Genomic DNA, 20,449 nt, shown 5'->3' with positions numbered 1-20,449 from the left:
GACGCAGATGATGCGGCGAAGAGACGAGAAACTTTGGGGCGACGTGCACGGGCCACACTTGCCCAAAGAGGGAATCGCGATGATCAGATAAGATAAGGATATCATCACTCGAATTCACCCACATCTTCACTTCCCTCTCCTCTTCATCTCCCTTCCACTCATAACATCACCACCACAAAAATGGACACAACAACACCGCCCCAAGACCCCGATCCCGCCGCCTCCGAAAAAGATCCCACCCACCCCTCCGCCCGGCCCAAAAAATTTCGCTTCAAAAGCAACACCAGCAGCCGCCGCACCCACCCACGCACCTCATCACAAGAAGAAAAGCACGCGCGCCACCGCGCGCACCGCGCAAAACGCACCAAACACACCCACCCACGCTCCCCATCGCCAGACCCAGTCTACACCACCAGCAGCCGTCTCTCACCAGGCGCCGCATTCCGGGAATCGCTCTTCGACGCGCTGGGCGACGACGAGGGCGCTGCATACTGGGAGACGGTGTACGGGCAGCCGATACACACGTACTCTGTGCCGCAGATGCGGGGCCCAGATGGGGAGCTGGAGCAGATGGATGAGGAGGAGTATGCTGCTTATGTGAGGGCTAGGATGTGGGAGAGGACGAGGGAGGGGATGGTTGAGGAGGAGGAGAGGTTGAGGGGGGAGAGGGCGAGGAGGAACCGGAGGGATAAGGAACGGCGGAGGGAGAGGGACGAGGAGAGGGATGGGTTTGAGAGGGCTGTGGAGCAGAGTTTGGCGAGGGGGAGGGAGAGGAAGAGGGGGAGGGCTTGGGGGGTGGTTTGGAGGAGGTATTTGGAGTCTTGGGGGGAGGTGGATCGTGCTGTTGCGGATGTTGGGGCTGATTCTGCGAAGGGCGATAAGGATGGAGGGGGAGGGGGAGGGGGAGGAGGGGAGGCGACTAAGCTGCGCAATTTACTGTTCTGGCCGGTCGAGTCCGGCAAGAGGAGGGATGTTTGTCGCGAGGCGGTTGAAGAGTTCATGCGCCATGCGCCGGTGCCGGCTGGGGTAGATGCCGAGGGGGTAGATTCTCGCGATCTACTGGTAGCTACGCTCAAGGCGGAGCGAGTACGGTGGCATCCGGATAAGATCCAGCAGCGGTATGGAGTGCTGGGGATCGACGAGGCGGTGATGCGCAGCGTGACGGAGGTATTCCAGATCGTGGATGAGCTGTGGGGGGAGATGCGCGGACAGTCTTAGCATTATCTCTCCTTTCCTGCTTGTATGTTTTTCGGGTTGCATTATGGCGTACAGATACCCTTGCTTATACTCTGTTTATTTTTGCGTCGATTATAGCCATACTATTACTGGTATTATCTAGAGCATTCGGAATGAACACAGGCTATCTCCAACCAAATTATATACTGTCTCTCATCGTCCCCTAAAGAAGTGATGAAGTCCACGGCATCACAGAGCCGACAGACTCCAACATACGCAATCAAACATAGCTATGCAACAACGCAAATGGAATATCAACGAACAAGGTAAAAAAAGAATGATAGATAGATAAGGTGGACATAGACGCTCGTCTGTTTTCTGTTTTTCTGTTTTCTTTTTTGGTGGGTATATTCATCATCCCGCACCCAGTCCCATCACTTCACCACTCAAAACCGGGAGTATCTCTGCTTAGACCGCCAGATGGTAAAGCCCACATAAGCACCCGCAATAGCGAACAACACCAAGATAGTCTTGAAGAAGAATCCAGCCCAGGTGCCACCACTGCCAGCCGACTTGGTCGACTTGCTGCTGCTCTTGCTGCGGTCACTCTTCCCCGAGGAGGACGACGATCCGCGGTTGGAGCCGGCGCTGCTGCCGCCGAGGCTGTACAGGTTCTGCGACTTGACGGAGATGATGTCGTGGTTGTCGCTGAGCTCGCCGGTCTCGCCGGAGAAGCCCAGGTAGGCGACGGAGGGGATGGCGATGTTGGTTTCGGGCGCGGTCAGCGTGAAGCAGTTGGTCCAGCTGTTCTCGGCCTTGTACTGCAGGTCGAGCGTGAGGGACTTGTCCTGGAAGTAGGTCAGGCGCGCTTTGGTGGGGACGGAGGCGCCACGGAGACCACGGGCCTTCAGTTTGTCAGTATGTGGTTTGATTTATTTCGAGAGGGAAATGATGGAAACTTACGGAACACCCAGCCAACTCGTTGGACTTGCCATCGTGCGCCTGGTCGTAGCTCGACTTGCCATCGCCCATCATGGCCATAACATAGGGGAAGGACGTGCCGGGGCGGTTATTCTTGTACGTATCGAAGAAGATACCCAGACCCTCAAAGTTATCCGTGGACCCAAAGACGGGGCCCTGCGTCGCGCGCTGCTTGGTGAGCCACATGGCAAACCCGTCACCGTGCAGATTTCCGTCGCCATGGATCTTGAACTCGACCTCGATCTGCAACCGTCAGCACATTATCCTGTCCAGCCGGTCGTTCTCGCGCTACGAACCTCCCAATTGGTCGCGGTGAGCGGGACGCGCGAGAAAATCCACCCCTGTTGCGACGGGCGATCGGCCGTGAGACGAACATATCTAAGGTAGCTGGTCAGTACGACCTGCGGTAGGGGCCGAGGCCTGCGCCTGCGGTGGAACATACTTGTCGGCGCGGATTACCGTGTCACCACCAAAATCGAACCAGCGGCTTTGGAAGTCTGAATCCAGGTAGGGCTGGGGTTGGGTCAATTGACTGCGTCATAGGCTGGGTTCGAGGGAGTTTGGTAAGAAGCCGGGGGGGGACCCACCGGAGAGAGACTGTGAGTGCGGAGCTAATTTACAGTTAGTTGATGTTGGCTAGAGATAGGAAACAAACAAGCAATAAGTAATCAGGTTGCACCCACCGGAATGCTCTTGATGTTGTCGTCGCCGTCGTAGGCGGAGGCCGCTGGGATGGAGGCCAGACCGGCCAGGCCCAGGAGGGTCGAAAGCCGCGGAAGCAGCATTGTCGCAACAAGCAGGTGAGATGTGTTTCAGTGGATAAAACAGGAGAGTTCAAAACCAGGACAGATCAACTGCGACGTAATCGGATTATAGGACTCGAATGGACAGCTTGTCTGCCTCGGAAGTATAGCGGGGGAGGAGAATAAAGGCAAACAAAAAGAAAGTGAAAGAGAGATATACAGTTGGATTGAATGATAAGAAGTAAGAGAAGAGAAGAGAAGTGAATCAAAGAAGAGTAAAGTCAAGAGAAGAAAAGAGAGAAAGGCAATGAAGCAGTAAACAAGAGAGATAATCGAATCGAATGGTTCCCTCGATCCATCCAAGTGTCCACATCGCGGGTGTGGCGCAGTCGGAGCTGGAGCAGCCACACTCACCGCCGAACTTCAGATCTTTCTTTTACATCACTTACTACTACCGACACCACTCTACACCACTCTACACCACTCTACACCACTCTACACTACTCTACACTACTCTACACCCTCCACTTCAATTCAACCAACACATCCATCAAAATGGCTCTCTTCGGCTCCAGCTCCAGCGCCCCCAGCAACAACCCCCAAGAGGTTAAAAACACCATCAAGCTGCAACTGCAGCAAGAGGCCGCCATGGCCAACGCCCGGAGTCTGATCGGAGTGAGTTACCTCTCCCAACCATCTCGCCCAATTCAATCAATTCAATCAATCAATCAATCCAAAACCTATATAATCCATCCTAACAAGATAATGATATAGAAAATCAACGAACACTGCTACGACGCCTGCATCCCCACCCCGGGCTCCTCCGTCTCCCCGAAAGAAGAAACCTGCCTGTCGCAATGCATGGAAAAGTACATCGCCACGTGGAACGCCGTCAGCAAGGCCTACATCGGCCGCGTCGCGCACGAGAGCAAGCGTCTGGGTGGGCAGGAGAACACCATCGCCATGAACTCCCTGGCTGTGGCGCCGAATGACCAGTAGACCCTTTCTTCTTTCTTTCTTTGATTGGGTTCTTTTTGCTGTTGTATTTGTGTCTGTGGCTGTGTCTGTGTTGAAGATGGATGGTGTTTTTGTTTGGGAATAGATTCTGTCATGAATTTTGTTATGTTTTTTTTTTTTTATATGTTGAGGTATAATTCTGCCCGGTTGGTGGATGTGGCAGAGTGGTGATGTACGATATGGTGGATCTTCGTTCTACGTTTCTCAAAACTGAGTGATGCATCTAAGATCGCTTTTATTCAATTGAGATCAAAACAAAGCCTATGTACATTATACAGGTAACGAGACGACTACACGGACACGAACGGTTTCCTAACAACCGGTAGACTGGACTGTCCTAAGGAATCAGTCCATTACAAGACCCTAACCCAAAAAGCCCCATCCAAAGCCCACCAAGTCAATTCCCCTATCCTTGGCAAGAAATATAGAGTTTAGGTAATGAGGAAAAGAACAAGAAATAAATAAATATGGCATACTTAAATAATACGATGCCATCACGCCGGACTTCCAAAGTCATCCATCCGCGCGGGAGCTCCAAAAGGCACCCTCCGCGTCGAATCGGCCAGCGATCAAAAGACAACCAAGCAAGACCACGTATCCACCAGTCAGGAGGATACGACAAGACAGGTCTCGTAGGGACCAACGCCCGGGAGGGCGCGGGAACATAGTCCAGCTAAGCGAGAGAACGGTGAACCATGCGCCATCCGGTGCGAGAAAAGGAAGAAGAGAAACAGGAGAAGATAATGAAAGTCATTTGAACTGCCGTGTAGACTACAACCTCGTTCTATACGTCGTCACTCATAGTACGTGGTTTAAAAGTCGGGGAACAAATGGCCGTGTCTAGATATTATTAGCATGAGAAAGAAGAGAAAAAAGAAAAAAGAAAGAGAAAACATACGCATCTTCACCCGAGTGACCATATGATTCAGTCTCCTCTGGATATCGGTCATACTGGCTGGCATCACCCTGACCGCCCCGGATGGGCGGCACGTAGGGAGCGTCGATGTCCTTCCGGGCCAGCCGATCCCAGGTCACCTCGGCAAACCACGGGTGCGTCTTGATGTCCTCGGACCCGCCGTGCAGGTTCCCCAACCGTTTGGTCAGGTCGGCGGTGATGAGCTGCGAGAGCAGGTCGACGGCGTCGGGGTTGAGGTAGGGCGGGTATTTTACCCGGCCGCGCAGGATGTTCTCGTAGATCTTGACGGGGGACCCGCTGTCCCAGAACGGGGTGAACCCGCACAGCATCTCGAAGATCAGGATGCCCAAGGACCACCTGGTGAGGCATCAGTGAGGGGTTCCTTCTGATTGACTTTTTTGTGTTCACGAGGTCCAACACTCACCAGTCCACTGATTTGTTGTATCCCTTGGACGAGACGACCTCGGGGGCCAGATAATCGGGGGTACCGCAGAGCGTCCAGGTGATATCGGGCACCTCTTTGGCGAAGCCAAAGTCGGTGATCTTCAGGTGACCATGTCGATCGAGGAGCAGATTCTCCGGTTTGAGATCGCGGTAGATGATCTGCTGCGAGTGGAGGTAATCCAGCGCGAGGGTGACCTCGGCGGCGTAGAACTTGGCCACGGGGTTGGGGAAGCGCTAGTTTTTCGCCATTCGAGTTAAGAGATGTTTCGGAAGATGAGAGGAGGGGTGGGGCAGGGGGACTCACTTGCGATTTGCGCAACAGACTGAAGAGCTCACCACCCTCGACGAAATCCATGACCATGTAGAGATTGCGAGCATCCTGCCAGGTGCCCCACAGGGTGACGAGGAAGGGGTGTCGGACGCGACTGAGCATGCGACGTTCGTCATTGGTATGTTCGATCTGCTTCATCTTGACCACCTGGGCCTTCTTCAGGACCTTGATCGCATAGAAGCGATGATTGTGCTTGGACTGCACGAGGTGGACCCGACCGAAGCTCCCGGTGCCCAGGGTGCGCTGCAGGGTAAAGTCCTCGAGAGAGTATTTCCCCTTGGTGGAGCGGGCGGTCTGCTGCTGCGGGGCATTTTGCCCCTGAGCACCGGCGGGGGTCTGCTGGTGGGCGCCGTGGGCGTTGGTGGGATGGGAGGAGGTCTGGTGCGAGGGATGGATGATATTCTGGATGCTGGCGGCATTGGCATTGGCATTGGCATTGGGGTGCTGAGACTGGGGCTGCAGCGCCGGGCTCTGGTGGGCGGGCGACGGGGACAAGGGCGCGGCGGATTGCATGGGGGCAGCTGGTTGAGCGGGGTGATTCGAGGTGGGATGGGAAGGCTGTGGTTGTTGAGAGGAGGTGGGTTGCTGGTTGGAATGTTGCGGCGGAGATTGGGGATGGTTTGGTGACGTCGCCGCGGGGGGAGAGGAGGAACCGGCTTCCAACTCTTTGGAGAGGGACTGCGAATCCTTGGTCCGCCGTTTTTTCAACAGACCTCCTAACGTAGGCATAAGGAAGGATAATAAAATAAGGGAATAGAATCCAACAAGACAGACAATCAAGAAAAGAAAAAGAAAAAGAAAAAGAAAAGCTGGTTATGGAGGAAGTGGCGTTGGGATTATTATGAGAAAGCAGTCGACCCCTCTTGGTGGTTGGGAGCGAGAAATGAAAGGAGGAAGAAGAAGAAGAAGAAGAAGAATAGGAGGAAGAAAGAGAAAGAGAAAGAGAAGAGAAGAGAATTGGGTCCGGAGCGGATACGGGCGGTCTCTCTGCTGCCCCTTCTAGGATGATCAATTGAAGAAAGAAGTAAGAGTTGGATAGAATGGAGTCGATGCGGTGAGTCTGGATCTCTTTAGTCTTTTTAGTCTCTTGTATCCTGTAAACCCAAGTTGTGTTGTATAGGATGCAATCACCACGACATTTTAACCAAAGGATCAAGGATGAGATCAAGAAAGAAAGAAAAGGAACGAACAAGAGAAAGAAGGAGGAGAGACAAAAGTCGAGCCAAGACAAGCGGGGCAATCAGGCTTAATTAATGAGTTCATTCATCTCCATTCTTTCCATCTTTCATTGATGCATGTATGTCCTACACGTTATGGTGGATGTGGTCAAGAAGAGTAGACGAGACACTTATGACCAGCTGGACTCGACATAATCTCCACCCCAGATCTGTCCACCTCAATTCAATCAATCCATTAACTCAATAATCCCTTCAATCCCCAGATCATGACTCCCATCCACAATGAAGTCATCACTCGACCGACTCTTCCTCGGAGAAAATATGTCTAAAAGTATATCTCCATCACCCCAGATTAAAGACACCCACGGAGGAAGAGAGTTCACCTTTCATCATCTACTGGTTATAGAGTTCAACCCGGCTGGATTCTTGGGTCTCTCAAGCAGGGAGACCCAGAACTGAATGGTGACTTCATCACTCAGCGTCATCATCATCATCATCAACTGGCATCATACCTGTCATATCATCCTGGGTTGAACTGGCTGGATGGATGCTGGATCGGTGGAACGCCCCGCTTTCTCGTCCCGGGGCCGAAAGGGAACCTCCTTATTACATATCCTTTTTCTCTCTCCATGGAGTATGGGATCGGCGGATTTTAGAGTATCTATGGATTGACTAGCTATGTATCATGATTGTATTTCTCCCATTGACTCCATACTCGATACTGGATAACTATACTCTGTAGTTATAGAGTTATGAATGATGACTAACCATATCCCGACCAACTCCAATCCAATCCCATCAACCAACAAAAACACAAAGACAGACAGACAGACAGAAAGACAGATAACGGGAAAAGAGTTATATCCGGTAATGCGCCATGTTCTTCTTGATCTCATCCACGATCTCCTCCGCCTCCACCGTATTCTGCGCCTCAAAGTCATACCGCTTCTGCTCGTTCGCGTCGTTCCCCCGCAGCACCACCACCCGGAAGTTCTTCGGATGCCGCCGACTGACCTTACACCCCACCACGTCGTTGAAGCTGATCGACCGCGTCTTCGTGTCCGACCCCGTCTTGCCCGTGTCCCCCGGGATGATATGCATGTAGTCGTTGTCGAACGTCAGGATCCGGTGGTTCGACGCCGTGAACGACATCGACTGCTTCCGGAACACGTGGTACCGCCGGTAATACCCCCCGATGAGATCCTGCTTCTGCGTGAGCGGGTGCAGCATCCGCTTCTCCTTCTCGCTCTTCTTGCCCTTCTTCGTCCCCGTCTTCGTCTTGCCGCCCCCGCCGCTCTGCTCGATCAGCAGCGGCGCGTTCGGCGACGAGCTGCCCGGTGACCCCGTCAGCGGGCCGAACCGCCGCCGCACCAGGTCCAGCTCCACGATGTGGCCCAGCGCTTCCACCGTCCGGTCCAGCGGCGCGATCGTGTTCGACCCCATCACCTTCAGCAGGTAGTTGCCCTTGTCCAGCCCCCACCGCTTGCACACCGAGTCCAGGATCTCCGCGATGTAGCTGTCCGTAGACGTGTTCAGCGTCGTCATCTGCGTAGACCCTTCCAGGTTGATGAACCGGATCCGTAGCGTCTTCGACACGCCCAGTCGCGGCGTCGCGTGCGACACTGGTACGACCGGTCGGTCTGCCGGCGTCAATGTGTTGTCGTTTAGCGCCGACGAGAACGGCTGTCCCAGGATCGGATTCGGCCGCGGGCCCTTGCTCGGCAGGCCGGGCGAGTTCGCCGACGGCGGGACGCTTGCCGTCGATGCGCTGGGGGTGGTGGCGGCGGCCGCCGTCGCCGTCGTCACAGCATCACCCGTGTCCTCGGCGGGGACGGTCGGGCTATCCATCGGATATAGACGCTCGTTCTCGACGAACTCCGCCTCGGAGGCCTGCACGAGGGCGAATTCGTCGTACTGGTTCCCTCGGGAACGCCCGCGCGCTCCGGCGGCGCGGTTGTTGTTATTGGACGTAAAATCTGTCATGGGAGAGCTTCGGCCCAGGGCCGGGAAATCGTACTCCACCTCCCCATCCTCCATCATGCGCAGGGCCCAGCGGTTGACCGTGAGCTTGTGCCGTTCGATGGCTGGATCTCGGCCCTCCTCCGCATACCGCCACAAGGCGAGCCCGATCGCCTCAACCACTGTTACCGGCGCCGGCTGCTCCGCCAGTTTGGACTCTCGCGCCAGCGGGAGCTCGAGTGGCTCCTCTGGATCAGCCGAGAACGGCAGGTAGAGTTTGATGTTGAGGGCATCCGTCAATCCCTTGCCCGAGAGGACCGCGAACTTCTCCACCGGGTTCGTCGGGGCGCGCTTGCGCGCATTGAGCGCCTGGGAGAGCAGACTCACCGGCTGCACGGTGCTGATCGGTCGTGGGGGTGGAAGGTCGTGCAACTCGGGTGCTGGGGCTCTGGCCTTTCGAGACGCAGACTGCTGCGACCCGGTCTCGCCCTGTAATTTGTGCATCAGGGCCATGGGTGACGATGAGTCCAAGCCCCCGGTGATCTCCACATCTTCCAGCAGGGACGCCGAGCCAGCCGTGGCGCCAAATTCAGAGGAGAGAGCAGACCCGACGGACTCTGCCCCCGAATCCTCTCCCTCCTCGTCCGACTCCTCGTCAATCCGATCGTCTGGTTCACCGCGCCCCAATCTGGATGGCTCGATCACCTGGTCTCGGTTGGAAAATTGGATATGCCGTCTCTTATATTCCAGGTCATTATCGGAAGACATGTCACTGCTGGTAGTCGTCGTAGTGTCTCGTCGGGGCCGGCTGTCCACGGTCACCGCGGTTCCCAGCGACCCGGTGCGGTAATGGCTACCCATGGTGGGGTGCGACGGCGACGTGACCATAACCTGAGGGCCCTCTTGACGATCAGTGGAACGAATGGGAGACGATCCGGCGCGTGTACGGATCGGCATTTTCGTGAACTTGATCTGGTCCGCGGGTCTAGAAAATATTAACACAATCCTCGTAGAACAAGGGGTAATATTTGCAGTCTACCACCGACCTTGGCGCACTGGCACTCTCCCCATCATCATCACTCTCATCGCTCAAGTCACTACTATCATCTTCTTCGGCGTCTCGCGGTTTTAAATGCTCCGGCTGCTGGCGCTCCCGTCGATGGGGCTTCTTCGCCCCGCGTAGATTATTCCGGCGCCCGATGATATCGGCAGTGCTTTTCCCAGTCACCATGCCCCCTTCCTCATCCTCACCGTCTTCCCGGAGGTCATAGTTCCGCGCCTCGGAAGCGTCTCGAAAGACCCCTAGATTGTAATATTCGGACGAGACGGCCGCCGTCGTGGGGATCGGTGGGGAATAGGTGCGCTTGATATGGGCGGCCGCGGCGCCCGGGTGCGCCGAGGCCGAAGACCAGCCCGCCGCTCGGAACCCGGGCGTGTTCAGGACGGCGTTGTTGACGTTGATGAGCCGATCACCGATCCCATCTTTGATCGTAGAGAGGTAGGATGTGCGTAACTGCCAGATCGTAAAACTGGATGCCCTTAATTTTAGTCTCTTGTTGCGCGCGTGATGCGTGGTGCGTGGTTGTTGCGGGGAAGGGAAGATAGGGTATATTGAGGGAAGGGCGGCGCATCGCAAACATACTCTTCGTTGTGAAGGAGAGACATCTTCTATCTCCTGTTGAGAAATCCTCCCCCAGACATACAAGTACAGATCAGGTCAAGACACCCGGTTGGAGGTTTGTTAGGTCGCTATCGGCAGACGACTCGACATGGCTCTAGAGGCCGCGGATAAGACGATCAGTTGAACAAAGAGTGACGACCCCTCATCCAGGACCAGCCTGTTTTCACGAAATGGGGAATCCCTGTTAAACAATAAAGCCAAACAGATAAGAGAAAGGAAGCCGCCGGAATCAGCCGTACGGGAGGTAGTATGGGGATATCAGCCGGAGGTCTGTCAGGAAGTGACAGGTCTGTGAACGGAGAGAAAGGGAAGAGAGGAGATGATCCCGTGGCCAAGCCAAGCCTTCCACCATCTCTCTTCCGCCGATCAGTATAACTTTAACTCCGCCATATATCCGTAACAAAGCAGCTACAAAGACATAAAGGTTATAAATATGAGGTCAACCTGATGTATCAGAGTCTATTAATCCTCAATTACATTGTAATATCTCGACACCCAATACCAATACACGAGGGCGTAATCCCATTGTACTCAAGACAAAAAAATACAGTTAGGCTGTGCCAATCCACAAAATATCTCATCAGAAAAGGGAGAAGAGCAGACAAATATAAGAAACAGTCACCCCTATGCACCCTTCGCCTTAGGCTTTCGGCCCTTCTTCTTCGGTTTCTCATCGTCATCAATAAAGTCATCGTCGTCTGCCTTCTTCCCCTTCTTCGATCCCTTGGCTTTGCTACTCCCGCCCTTCGCTGACTTCTTGGGCACGCGGACATATTTGTCCTTCTTTAAGTCGAGTTCCTCACCCTCATCTTCCTTGGTGTCGTCCTCCAAGACCTCTGCATCGTCGGATTCCTCGAGGGCATCCTCGATATCCGGTTTCTCCTTGGGTACGTTCTTCGGCGCAATGACACTGCTGGCCTTCATGAAAGGAACCGGATGCGATCGTTGGTTGTAGAGTCGTGTGAATGTAGCCTTGGTTTGCGTGTCCAGCTTGACCTTGGATTCGTCCATCGGACCAAGTCCGAGCTCTACCAGCGCGTCCCAATCTTCGCGGGTCAGGAAATAACTGTCCATGAAGTCGATCACATCGTCAACGCCGTCCTTTCCTTCGTCCATCAAGCGCCGGACCATCTGGTCCCACAGAGTAGGAATATACTGCTGTCGAATCTCGTAACGATCGCCAGAAGCGCGGAGGCGCATGTGGGATTGGATTTCCTTCACATAGCGCCAGAGTTTTCCTGTGAATGTGTCAGTCAACCGTGCTCAATCCACCGAACCTTGCAAGAAATCAGCGATGATGTAGTATTGCATACCTTGTTTGCTGTTCTGGCCCAGCCAGCTGGTGAAGGACGTTCGATCGGTCAGATTACCGTAGGTGTAACTGGCAGGCCGCACGAAACTAAAGACAGCGTGGGTAGGCATCAGACTCCACTGCTGCTGTGATCCATGGATCATACGGTCGACAAGGTCGCCGTCACTAATGCTAGAAGCAGCATTGTCGGCCAATTCGAGCAACTTCAGTTTCTGCTCTCGACCATGGTAGTTGCCCGCCAAGGTTGGCCTTGTCTTTAAGTAGTTCTCCTGAAGCATCAGATAGCTGAACTCGTGGTCATTGAAATACAGTTCGATCTTCTCATTCAGGGTGGTCTTGGAGCTCGGCGAGAACATGTGCGCGCTCAGAATCTTGCCGGCAATATCCCAGGGCTTCAAGATGATATTCTTTTCCCAAGCCTTGGACATCGCCTGTCCTTGCTCAAAGCTTAGGTTTGTTTGGTCTATCTTGACAGTTGATAGCATGTTGATAACTTGTCGGATATCGGCATGCGTCCCTTCAATCAAACTGTCAAGGATCGGGGGCGGGATCTTCAGTCCTTCTCGGAAGCAGATCGTCGAAAGCCGAGCTCGGATCTGATCTGCCGTCGGTCGTCTAAACGGGAGATCGTAGGTGATCCGATCGAACGGCTTCATCTTTGGAAGCCGTCGTTCGTTGCAGATGAGTATGATCGGTATGCTGGTTTTCTTTGCGACGGCTGCTAACGCACCCACGCCACCACGGTCTCCCGCGGACATTCCATCGACTTCGTCCATGACCAGAACCAAATTCTTCCGTTCGCTCTGTACCTTCTCACCAGCACCTGAGAAATATCCTTGCAGGGACGTGGTGTCTAGGACGCCAAGAAGACCGGTTTCCACAAGTTTTTTGCTCCGTGTGTCACTGGCATTGGCCTCGACAACGTCGAATCCCTCCAGCCTGGCGACTAAATGGGCAGCGGTGGTTTTGCCAATTCCAGGGGGTCCGTGGATCATGACAGCGCGATATATGCCAGTTCCATCCTTCCCTGGCCTCTTGAAGCCGAATTTAGCATTCTTCCGCCAGTCGCGAAGCCATACCTGTAGCTTCTCAACCTGCCCTTTGTTCCCGCATATCATACTCATCGACGAAGGCGCATATTTCTCGGTCCATAAACGGTCGTCAACCTTGGAAACCTGCGATGAAGACGGCGTCTGGGAGGATTTTGCTGCATCCGAGCTGCGTTTGGCCGCTTCTTTGCGTTTCTCCTCCTTTTCAATCTCGGCAGCCATGGCTCGAATCTTCTCCTCGTCCGCTTTCTTTTTCGCCTCGTACTGGGCAGCTGCCTTCCCATCTCCACCGTTCGCTGGGAGTCGCCGGATGAGGTCGAATAAACCTTGTTCGTTGATCGTCTTCAGGTTTTTCTCCCTGATGGTTCTGAGTTTGGACGGCCCGGCATCGTCCCCTAAAACAACATAACTTGTTTTCGAGCTCGGAGCCCCGGTGACTTTTCCGCCGTACTTTTTGACCAAATTTTGTCCCTCGTCACGGCCCAGTGTGTCCAAGACACCGGTAAAAACGAACGACATTCCTGCAAGGCAATTCTCCGCCCCTACAGGCAATTCACCACCGCCCGATGCGGGAGGATCTCGTCCTTTCTGAGCAGCGAAATTGAACTTCTTCCCATCCGGATTCTTCGGTGGCGGTGAGGGTGGCCGGACTGTAGGAATACTGTCGAGAATATCTTGGACCTCTTTGCTTTCTGGGCGCGCACTTTGGGGAGGCGCCCTTGGTTTCTTAGCCTTCGATGGCGGGGCGCTCGTCTTGGGGCTGGTTTCAAACTCAGCATCCTCCTTGTCGATAGCCTCCGACTTCCTCTTCCGAGTCGGTTTTGCGGCTGCCGATTTCGTGGATTTCGAGGGTAGGTCCTCCATCACAACATCATCATCCGATGCGGCGGTTTCTTTCTTCTTCCGAGTCGACGCTGACCTTGCTGGCCTGACGGCAAGCTCCTCAAAGTCGCTTTCCCCGTCACTGGGGTCTTCTTCAACATAATAGTCGTCACCTTTTCCGGGCTTCTGGTATTCCGATGCAAAGATATCGTCTTTGCCAAGCCCCTCATCATCGGCAATAGTCTTCCCCCGTCGGGTCTGTCGCTTTGGTGGCTCCTTCCCATTAGCCTCTTTGCTCGTCTTTGCGCCCTTTCCGGCCTTATCGCCATCGGTGGGCGGCTCAGGCTCTTTTGCCGATGTTGTGGTGTTCTTCGCAGGCCTGCCTTTCTTCTTACTAGAAGCGAAGTAATCCGACGTGGATGTTGGTTCACCCTTTGGAGGCGCGGATGTTCTGTAAACGAACACCAGTTAGTACTGTATAACGTCCAGAGTTGTTGCGACGGATCATACGGTTTACTGGTAGCTTTGGGCTTCGGAGCTGGCGCCTTTTCTACCGTAGTATCCTCTTCGTCATCGCTATCATCGACAACCTTCCTGCTGCCTATATAAAATCACGGTCAGCAGGCCGTAGTACAGCCAGAGGATTCCCCAAACCATACGTTTTTTTCTGTCGGTGGAAGATTGCTGCTGTCAATTTCAACGTTAGCGAAAAAGTCGTACAATTGTATGATTTCGCGATGTCCAAGATTGTATGAGCTCACCTCTTTCTTCGGGGCTGGCTTCGCAGGAGACGCAGCGGAGCCTTGGCTCGACTTGCCGCCAAAAAAGTTCCTGATATCGGCAGGCATGGTGGCTCAATGATAAATGAACATGACCTGAGGTTGATACAATTCTAACCAGTGTCCACCGCAAGTTATAAACAAAATTGGACACGAATGTTGGCAGTGCTGCCTAGATAAATGCCTAGAGGAAACCGTGATCCAGGCAGAGTAGCTCGACCCGGAACACGAACGCGCCCGCAACCCGCAGGCGCATCAACGACGTGACTTAATGGGAGGGTTACGTAAGCCACAGAGCGGGTGGCACGTGCTCCGGGCGGTGTGTCTGGGTTCGGGGATGGGCGAAATTCGGACTTCCTGATACGTCGATAAGTGGCTTTGGCAGTCTGCGATACCTTTTCTCCAACGTCCAGCATCGATTGAGTTCTGAGAGCCTATTGTCAAATTGGTGTCGCAATGGGCTCACAGTTGAAGATGTTTTCGGGGCCTCGGCTTGGCTTCCTCCGCCCTACCAGTGAGCACCAGCGTCCTTGTTCAAAGTTTTCGTTCCGCGTCAGAAATCTAACAAGAGCGGGACAATAGTTCTATCGACGTCCTTCACGGGCCTCCCTGTTACTCGATGCTTCTCGACGACTTCTCCCGCCCTTGACTGGCTGACGCCGAAATATGCGGAACGGTCCAAGTCCCCCAAGGGTCGCCCGCATGTCGCAACTGGCGGCTCTTCCCGAGGCACAACGGTCGTTTGGGGCGACTATGGCCTGCGTATGAAGGATCACGACCGTCGGTTGCCCGCTCAGCATTTGAAGATTGCAGAGGAAACGATCAAGCGACGTCTGAGGGGGATGAAGTACACGCTGTACAAGCGCGTGAGCGCCAACATTGGTGTGTACACCAAGGGTAACGAGCAGCGTATGGGTAAGGGTAAGGGTAAGTTCGACTACTGGACGGCCAGGGTTCCGGTGAGCCGGATCGTGTTCGAGCTCAAGGGCGACCTGCACGAGAAGATCGCCAGAGAGGCCTTCCGACTGGCGGGCCACAAACTGCCCGGTAAGTCTTATGTCTACGCATCAAATAGAGAGAGAGTATTCGAGACTAACGACCCGTATCAAATTAGGTCTCTGGGAATTTGTCGACAAGAGTACTCCGCCTGTCGTCGGCATCACAAAGCTCGGCAACGGCGTGACACTGGAAAGCCTGAAACGAGCCCGCAGAAGCCCCGCCCTGGGCACCGAGAACCTCCCCAACCCCCCGAAGTCGACCTCTTCCTCCACCAGCCCCACGGCTCCCCAATAAACACTCCGCACCGCAATCCTCCCACCTAATGACTTCATTTTCCCTCGCTGCGCTCACGTCTCGACCACCGCTCAGGCTCCCACACCGGATCCCGGTCCATACCCCTGCTGTCTCCGGCTCCTAGCGGCCGTCGCGTCGCTAGCCCGAGCGTTAAACGTCCGGCCTTGTGTATACTATTCATCAGCTTTGGTTCCTCCTTTGTTCATCCATATCTTTCGCATCCATTCGGACATGTCTTTCTACAATATAACACACGGAGTTAAATAGAAGGTAAAGAAAACCAAGATCGACTGTACCGTTCTCTGTAGTATTCAGGCCGCTGCTGGTGAACTCTTTGCCCATTTTCTTAGCCCACTCGGCATCTTCGTCTTCGGGCTTAGGAGCCGTTTCCTTCGATGGCCATTGTTCGCTCCTTGTATGTGGCTCGTGCGCTAGACCGTACGGTATCAGCAACGTCCTGAAGCAGCTGCCTCCTGCTGAGTGGAAAACACACCTCCCAATTGCCCGGTCTGCTTCGCAGGCGGTATTGTAAACTCTTTGATAGATTCATACCTAGTCATTATTCAGTGACTGCACGGTGTATCTATCTGTCCGTCTGTCTGGCGAAGGCGGAACTCACTGCGTGCTCTCACCACCGGGTTCGATGTCCACAAGTTTAGAGTCTGACATGCTGTGTAGAAGGCTGAACGAGGCGAAAGGTTATTTCTATAAGACTATACACTGTTTGTTTCGTTCAAACGAAATATTTCACAGACGCAAAAGATGGATCCAACGGATCCGATGATCGTGTGGTTATATAAGAGGTGCATATGACGTAGTACATCTTCCACGCCCCAGATACCTACTAGACCAAGTCCTCGTCTCTATAGTAGGGAAGGGAACGCCGTAGCTAGCATGGAAGTGCTAATATCCTTATTATCAGTGTAAAGGGATTCTCGGCTAATACATAAGCCCCGATAGTCTCTATCTTTCGAAGATCTTCGCAGATGTACTATACTAGGTCAAAACCAACTCCGTCCATCGCCGAGAGGCACATCAACACAAAGCCAGGAAACTCTCTCCGTTATGTAGTAAGAATAAAGGAATAGTAATACAATCATGATTCGTTTCTTGTCTGATTTTACGGTTTAAAAATCCATGCCCATCAGGTAGCTGTATGAGAAGTTAGCATTCGTTTGATCATAAGCAGCCACCAAGCTCCCTTCTAATGCGCGATGACGAACCTTTCGTAGATGCGCATGAATTTCGCGACAAATGCCTCTAGGTGGAAAATGACTTTCTGTATCGTAGTTAGCAAAACAGTTCAATATCAGTCACATAGTTATGGAGACTTACACTGCCTTGCTTGACTCTATGCTCGTAAAAAGCAGACCATTGGATAACTTCGGGTTTTAAAGCATCGTCGACCTTGGCGATCAGCTTGAAGGTGAGGGTCTGCGAGGTTCTTAGCTTTTCTTTCATTCTTCTGCTGGCTTGTAGGGTTGACTATACCTTGAGAATCGTCGTTGGAGGTATACAATGAGTCAACAGATCATACAGCCGTGAGCGGACCAGCAAAATCTGTGCCGGAGACCGCTCAGCGAGAATCTCGTCCGCGATCACAGAGATCAACACCTCCCAGTCTGGAGGCGGAATCGGTGTACTATCTGTTACCTTCTCACTATTCACCAAGTAAGCCTCTCATCGAACAATAATCCAGACAAAAACATCAACCTACCTCTGAGCATGAATGGCCTCAAACATGAGCAGCGCGCGCCGAAGATTCCGCCCACAATCCTTAGCAATCCGCTTATTGAGCTCACTCGCCTCATTCCAGCCCTCTCGCCTCCCAGCCGCGCTCAAAACAGAGCATATATCCTCCTCCGTAGGCGCGGCCACCCTGACCAGCAGGGTACGGGAGCGGATAGGCGCAATGATATTCGAAGTGCTATTGGCCAGCAGGATCAACCGCAGATTGGGGCTGTACTTCTCCATCGTCCGACGCAGCGCCGCCTGCGCATCACGGGTCAAATGGTCGGCCTCGTTGATGACCACGACTTTGAACCGCTGCTTCGCTGACAGGTCGACCTGCTGCGTCTGGGCGATCTCCTTCAGCAGCTCCTGCACGACGACGCGGTCGTAGTGCCCGACATCCGACGGCGTGATCTCGAGGTGGTAGACGGAGGAGACAATGTTGAACTCGAGCTTGCGGTTGCTGGTCGTTTGGAACACTCGCGCGTCGATCTTGATCTTTTCCACGCCGGGCCCGTACAATTCTTTCAGTGTCGCGATCACTCGTGTCTTTTTTCCTGCTCCTGATGGTCCGTACACGAGGAGATGGGGGAAGTCGCCGCTTTGAGCCTAACAATTAGAGAGTTCGTCAGCTATGTTATTCGTATTTTATTTGATGCTTTTCGTCCTCACCAGCGACTTCAACCGATCAGAGAGATCGGGGTGGTATGAAAGCGCGTCAAGCGAGCGCGGCCGCAGCTTATCAACCAGGAGCGCCATTTCGACTGTGTTCGGAACTCGCACGAATTTGCCTGTCCCTATATAATTGGTCTTTTTAAATTGCGCTTTCTGTGGTGGTCGGAAGATCTTAGTAGCTCATGCGGTTAAGGTCACAGATCCAGCGACGGACGCGTCGGTTCGTGGCACGCGAACTTAATTGGTGGTCCGTGCAGGCACCCGCTAGTTAATCCGTCCTGGCATATGGATTCTAGGCGCCTGCCATCTGCCTAGATACTTGTTTAGGGGCCTACTACTATGGAGTACCTACTTCATAATTCATTAGTATACTAATTGGGGCTTGTATAATAACGATCATGTCTCTATAACCCAGGAGAACACTCCACACTTCTATTTCGAGAATTCCCTAGGCATCATGCTTCTTCAACAATCACGTTACAAATGCGAGCTCGTCTCCCATGATGCTATAGTATAGTACAAAGGCCAAGGAGGCGTGATTCTATAAAATATAATACAAGTAATATCTTCGGAGAGGAGGGGGTATTTCCCATGCCAACAAAAATGTGCAAAAGGGGCATCGGTGTCGTCGGTTCGATAGCCGACGGTGCGTATCTCATAACTCTCTTCTGGCAGCGTCCGATTCTTCTGGCCAAGATACTACCAGGAGAGCCCACGGGGGCTCTTTGTGATTTGCCTTCAATGTCCAAGAGAAATCGGACCGTTCACCGCATATAATCTCAACCCGATGGCAAAGGTTTCAAAACGCCGTTATCGTCATATTTCGCCTCTGCATAGATCGTCAGTATCTGGTACACCAGCCCGGACCGGAACATCTGTATGATCTTACTGAAAAACGTGTACGAAAGCGTGATGGTATCGATGCCCTTCATTGCCGGGTCCTTGGCAAAATCAGGGTCAATGAAGAAGAACACCGGCATATCCACCGACTCTCCCGCATTCAGCTTCTGCTCTTCGAAACAGAAGCACTGGATTTTGCTAAAGTACGGAGCGACCTGTCCCGGAGTCACACTGTATGTAGCGATACCGATGATATCCGCGGGTCCCTTGTTGGTCGCCGTGTAAAACGCGAGCGCCGTCTCTCCGGGCAACACTCGAACTTCGCGTTGCTGTGGCGTGAACTTCCAGGGTAATACGTCCGAGACCGATCCATTGAATGTGATCCGGAGCCGGCGAGAGTCGGTGACGGGGACAACGCGCTCGGAGGCATCTCCGTCGCCTCCGCGGTGAGTCAGGATAGGCTGGCCGCCCCAACCGGTTTGTTGGCAGATCTATAGAGTGGAAGAAGTCAGCATTGCGCATGAGGTAGTCGAATACTTGGGAGGTAGGCGGACCATTTTGTACAGAGGAACAGAGCCATATGCGAGGGCCACCGTGCCCAGGATCATGCTCGCTGTGTAGTACCTAGACAAGTTAGGCGCTATCTAACGAATAAGGGCGATATGGACGGTACATCGTGGACGCATTGCGCTGCTTAGATTGAGGTGTATTGAACGGTGTAGAGGACGCGCTCCGTCCGAGGACCGAATTGCGACTGAAACACCTCCTCCCTAGTCCAAAGAATGTCGTGTTGGGGCATGATGGCGGGATCCGGGAACCAAGTCCCTGTTGCGGAAGCCGACTCCACAACGAGGTTAATCGATGTAGCATGGCGAACGGTTCTCAAGTTATGATGTCGAATAACAGGCAGAGGACCGGTCCCTGCAACATGCGCCCCGACTCACGCCGCATGGCACGTGACGTCGACTTGGCATCGGCCCATCCTTATCGATAAGGGTACGGCGGATCAGGAGACTTAAGGTTGACGTCGGTTTATTTCAAAGACTCAGAATGACGACTGAGGTTATCTTGGACGGTGAAGTGTGGAATAGCAATGGTAGAGAATGATTAGGTAGAAGGGTATGAACTAGCAAGTACCTTGTTGCTCAACTACTATACTTCGCCTGGCTAAAATGCTCGGTATAACACTTGCAGTGAATAAGAGGATATATATATATACTCTGAGGTTATTGATATCTCCATGCCTCTTTCTTTTCGATTAACAGGCTATCTTGGTGTGATTAGAAAGAAATACATAACCAGCCTGTGATAAATTTATCATTTAAGTGTTACTAAACCCTCCATGTAGAATGACTATCCAGTTTATGGACCTTGTCCGTTGTAGCCATTACCACGTCAGATGGCGCAATAGCCCTACTATGTATAGACCTCCAATGGGCCAACATCGGCTGACTTACAGAGTTTTGCTACACAAATTGTCTTTTTACTCTTCATGCTTTGTAACTATCTGTAAGAAACCTTT

General features: G+C 53.1%; 10 protein-coding genes across 10 annotated transcripts; 3 read left to right on the top strand and 7 right to left on the bottom strand.

Moving 5' to 3' along the window:
* Positions 1–175: 175 nt before the first annotated feature.
* On the top strand, positions 176–1,303 carry P168DRAFT_257800 (uncharacterized protein). The gene is made up of 2 exons (XM_024834573.1): positions 176–838; positions 890–1,303. Exons 1-2 carry the CDS (start codon positions 181–183, stop codon positions 1,216–1,218), a joined length of 987 nt encoding a protein of 328 aa, XP_024689973.1. The 5' UTR covers positions 176–180; the 3' UTR covers positions 1,219–1,303.
* A 12-nt stretch (positions 1,304–1,315) lies between these two features.
* P168DRAFT_292482 (legume-like lectin family protein) lies at positions 1,316–3,217 on the bottom strand. Its single transcript, XM_024837593.1, has 6 exons — positions 2,841–3,217; positions 2,745–2,768; positions 2,600–2,670; positions 2,454–2,535; positions 2,140–2,400; positions 1,316–2,081 (listed from the first exon to the last, which is right to left on the bottom strand). The coding sequence occupies exons 1-6, from the start codon at positions 2,940–2,942 to the stop codon at positions 1,623–1,625; spliced, it is 999 nt and encodes a 332-aa protein (XP_024689972.1). The 5' UTR covers positions 2,943–3,217; the 3' UTR covers positions 1,316–1,622.
* A 143-nt stretch (positions 3,218–3,360) lies between these two features.
* Positions 3,361–4,201, top strand: tim13 (protein translocase subunit TIM13). The gene is made up of 2 exons (XM_024835378.1): positions 3,361–3,575; positions 3,675–4,201. Exons 1-2 carry the CDS (start codon positions 3,456–3,458, stop codon positions 3,897–3,899), a joined length of 345 nt encoding a protein of 114 aa, XP_024689971.1. The 5' UTR covers positions 3,361–3,455; the 3' UTR covers positions 3,900–4,201.
* A 456-nt stretch (positions 4,202–4,657) lies between these two features.
* On the bottom strand, positions 4,658–6,702 carry pkaC (cAMP-dependent protein kinase catalytic subunit pkaC). Its single transcript, XM_024841962.1, has 4 exons — positions 5,582–6,702; positions 5,258–5,511; positions 4,816–5,190; positions 4,658–4,757 (listed from the first exon to the last, which is right to left on the bottom strand). Exons 1-4 carry the CDS (start codon positions 6,335–6,337, stop codon positions 4,730–4,732), a joined length of 1,413 nt encoding a protein of 470 aa, XP_024689970.1. The 5' UTR covers positions 6,338–6,702; the 3' UTR covers positions 4,658–4,729.
* A 768-nt stretch (positions 6,703–7,470) lies between these two features.
* P168DRAFT_292479 (Sin1 family protein) lies at positions 7,471–10,694 on the bottom strand. The gene is made up of 3 exons (XM_024837592.1): positions 10,388–10,694; positions 9,792–10,274; positions 7,471–9,730 (listed from the first exon to the last, which is right to left on the bottom strand). Exons 1-3 carry the CDS (start codon positions 10,408–10,410, stop codon positions 7,645–7,647), a joined length of 2,592 nt encoding a protein of 863 aa, XP_024689969.1. The 5' UTR covers positions 10,411–10,694; the 3' UTR covers positions 7,471–7,644.
* A 214-nt stretch (positions 10,695–10,908) lies between these two features.
* On the bottom strand, positions 10,909–14,457 carry P168DRAFT_257786 (replication factor C subunit 1; the record flags this gene model as incomplete). Its single annotated transcript, XM_024834572.1, has 5 exons — positions 10,909–11,664; positions 11,740–14,060; positions 14,120–14,210; positions 14,269–14,296; positions 14,371–14,457. The coding sequence occupies 5 exons, from the start codon at positions 14,455–14,457 to the stop codon at positions 11,051–11,053; spliced, it is 3,141 nt and encodes a 1,046-aa protein (XP_024689968.1). The 3' UTR covers positions 10,909–11,050.
* Positions 14,458–14,774: 317 nt separating this feature from the next.
* Positions 14,775–15,932, top strand: P168DRAFT_306544 (mitochondrial 54S ribosomal protein uL16m). Its single transcript, XM_024839038.1, has 3 exons — positions 14,775–14,902; positions 14,971–15,435; positions 15,503–15,932. The coding sequence occupies exons 1-3, from the start codon at positions 14,845–14,847 to the stop codon at positions 15,679–15,681; spliced, it is 702 nt and encodes a 233-aa protein (XP_024689967.1). The 5' UTR covers positions 14,775–14,844; the 3' UTR covers positions 15,682–15,932.
* P168DRAFT_292477 (uncharacterized protein) lies at positions 15,538–16,430 on the bottom strand. The gene is made up of 4 exons (XM_024837591.1): positions 16,301–16,430; positions 16,175–16,233; positions 15,978–16,112; positions 15,538–15,844 (listed from the first exon to the last, which is right to left on the bottom strand). The coding sequence occupies exons 1-4, from the start codon at positions 16,348–16,350 to the stop codon at positions 15,753–15,755; spliced, it is 336 nt and encodes a 111-aa protein (XP_024689966.1). The 5' UTR covers positions 16,351–16,430; the 3' UTR covers positions 15,538–15,752.
* Positions 16,431–16,563: 133 nt separating this feature from the next.
* P168DRAFT_306543 (replication factor C subunit 5) lies at positions 16,564–18,264 on the bottom strand. The gene is made up of 6 exons (XM_024839037.1): positions 18,085–18,264; positions 17,399–18,021; positions 17,173–17,341; positions 17,017–17,115; positions 16,905–16,960; positions 16,564–16,833 (listed from the first exon to the last, which is right to left on the bottom strand). Exons 1-6 carry the CDS (start codon positions 18,169–18,171, stop codon positions 16,809–16,811), a joined length of 1,059 nt encoding a protein of 352 aa, XP_024689965.1. The 5' UTR covers positions 18,172–18,264; the 3' UTR covers positions 16,564–16,808.
* A 233-nt stretch (positions 18,265–18,497) lies between these two features.
* On the bottom strand, positions 18,498–20,188 carry P168DRAFT_292474 (cytochrome c oxidase assembly protein). Its single transcript, XM_024837590.1, has 4 exons — positions 19,601–20,188; positions 19,482–19,551; positions 18,977–19,418; positions 18,498–18,916 (listed from the first exon to the last, which is right to left on the bottom strand). The coding sequence occupies exons 1-4, from the start codon at positions 19,795–19,797 to the stop codon at positions 18,867–18,869; spliced, it is 759 nt and encodes a 252-aa protein (XP_024689964.1). The 5' UTR covers positions 19,798–20,188; the 3' UTR covers positions 18,498–18,866.
* Positions 20,189–20,449: the final 261 nt, after the last annotated feature.

This window comes from Aspergillus campestris, assembly GCF_002847485.1.
Source record: "Aspergillus campestris IBT 28561 chromosome Unknown P168scaffold_11, whole genome shotgun sequence".
Lineage (NCBI taxonomy): Eukaryota > Fungi > Ascomycota > Eurotiomycetes > Eurotiales > Aspergillaceae > Aspergillus > Aspergillus campestris.
This window is presented reverse-complemented; position numbering and strand designations above follow the sequence as displayed.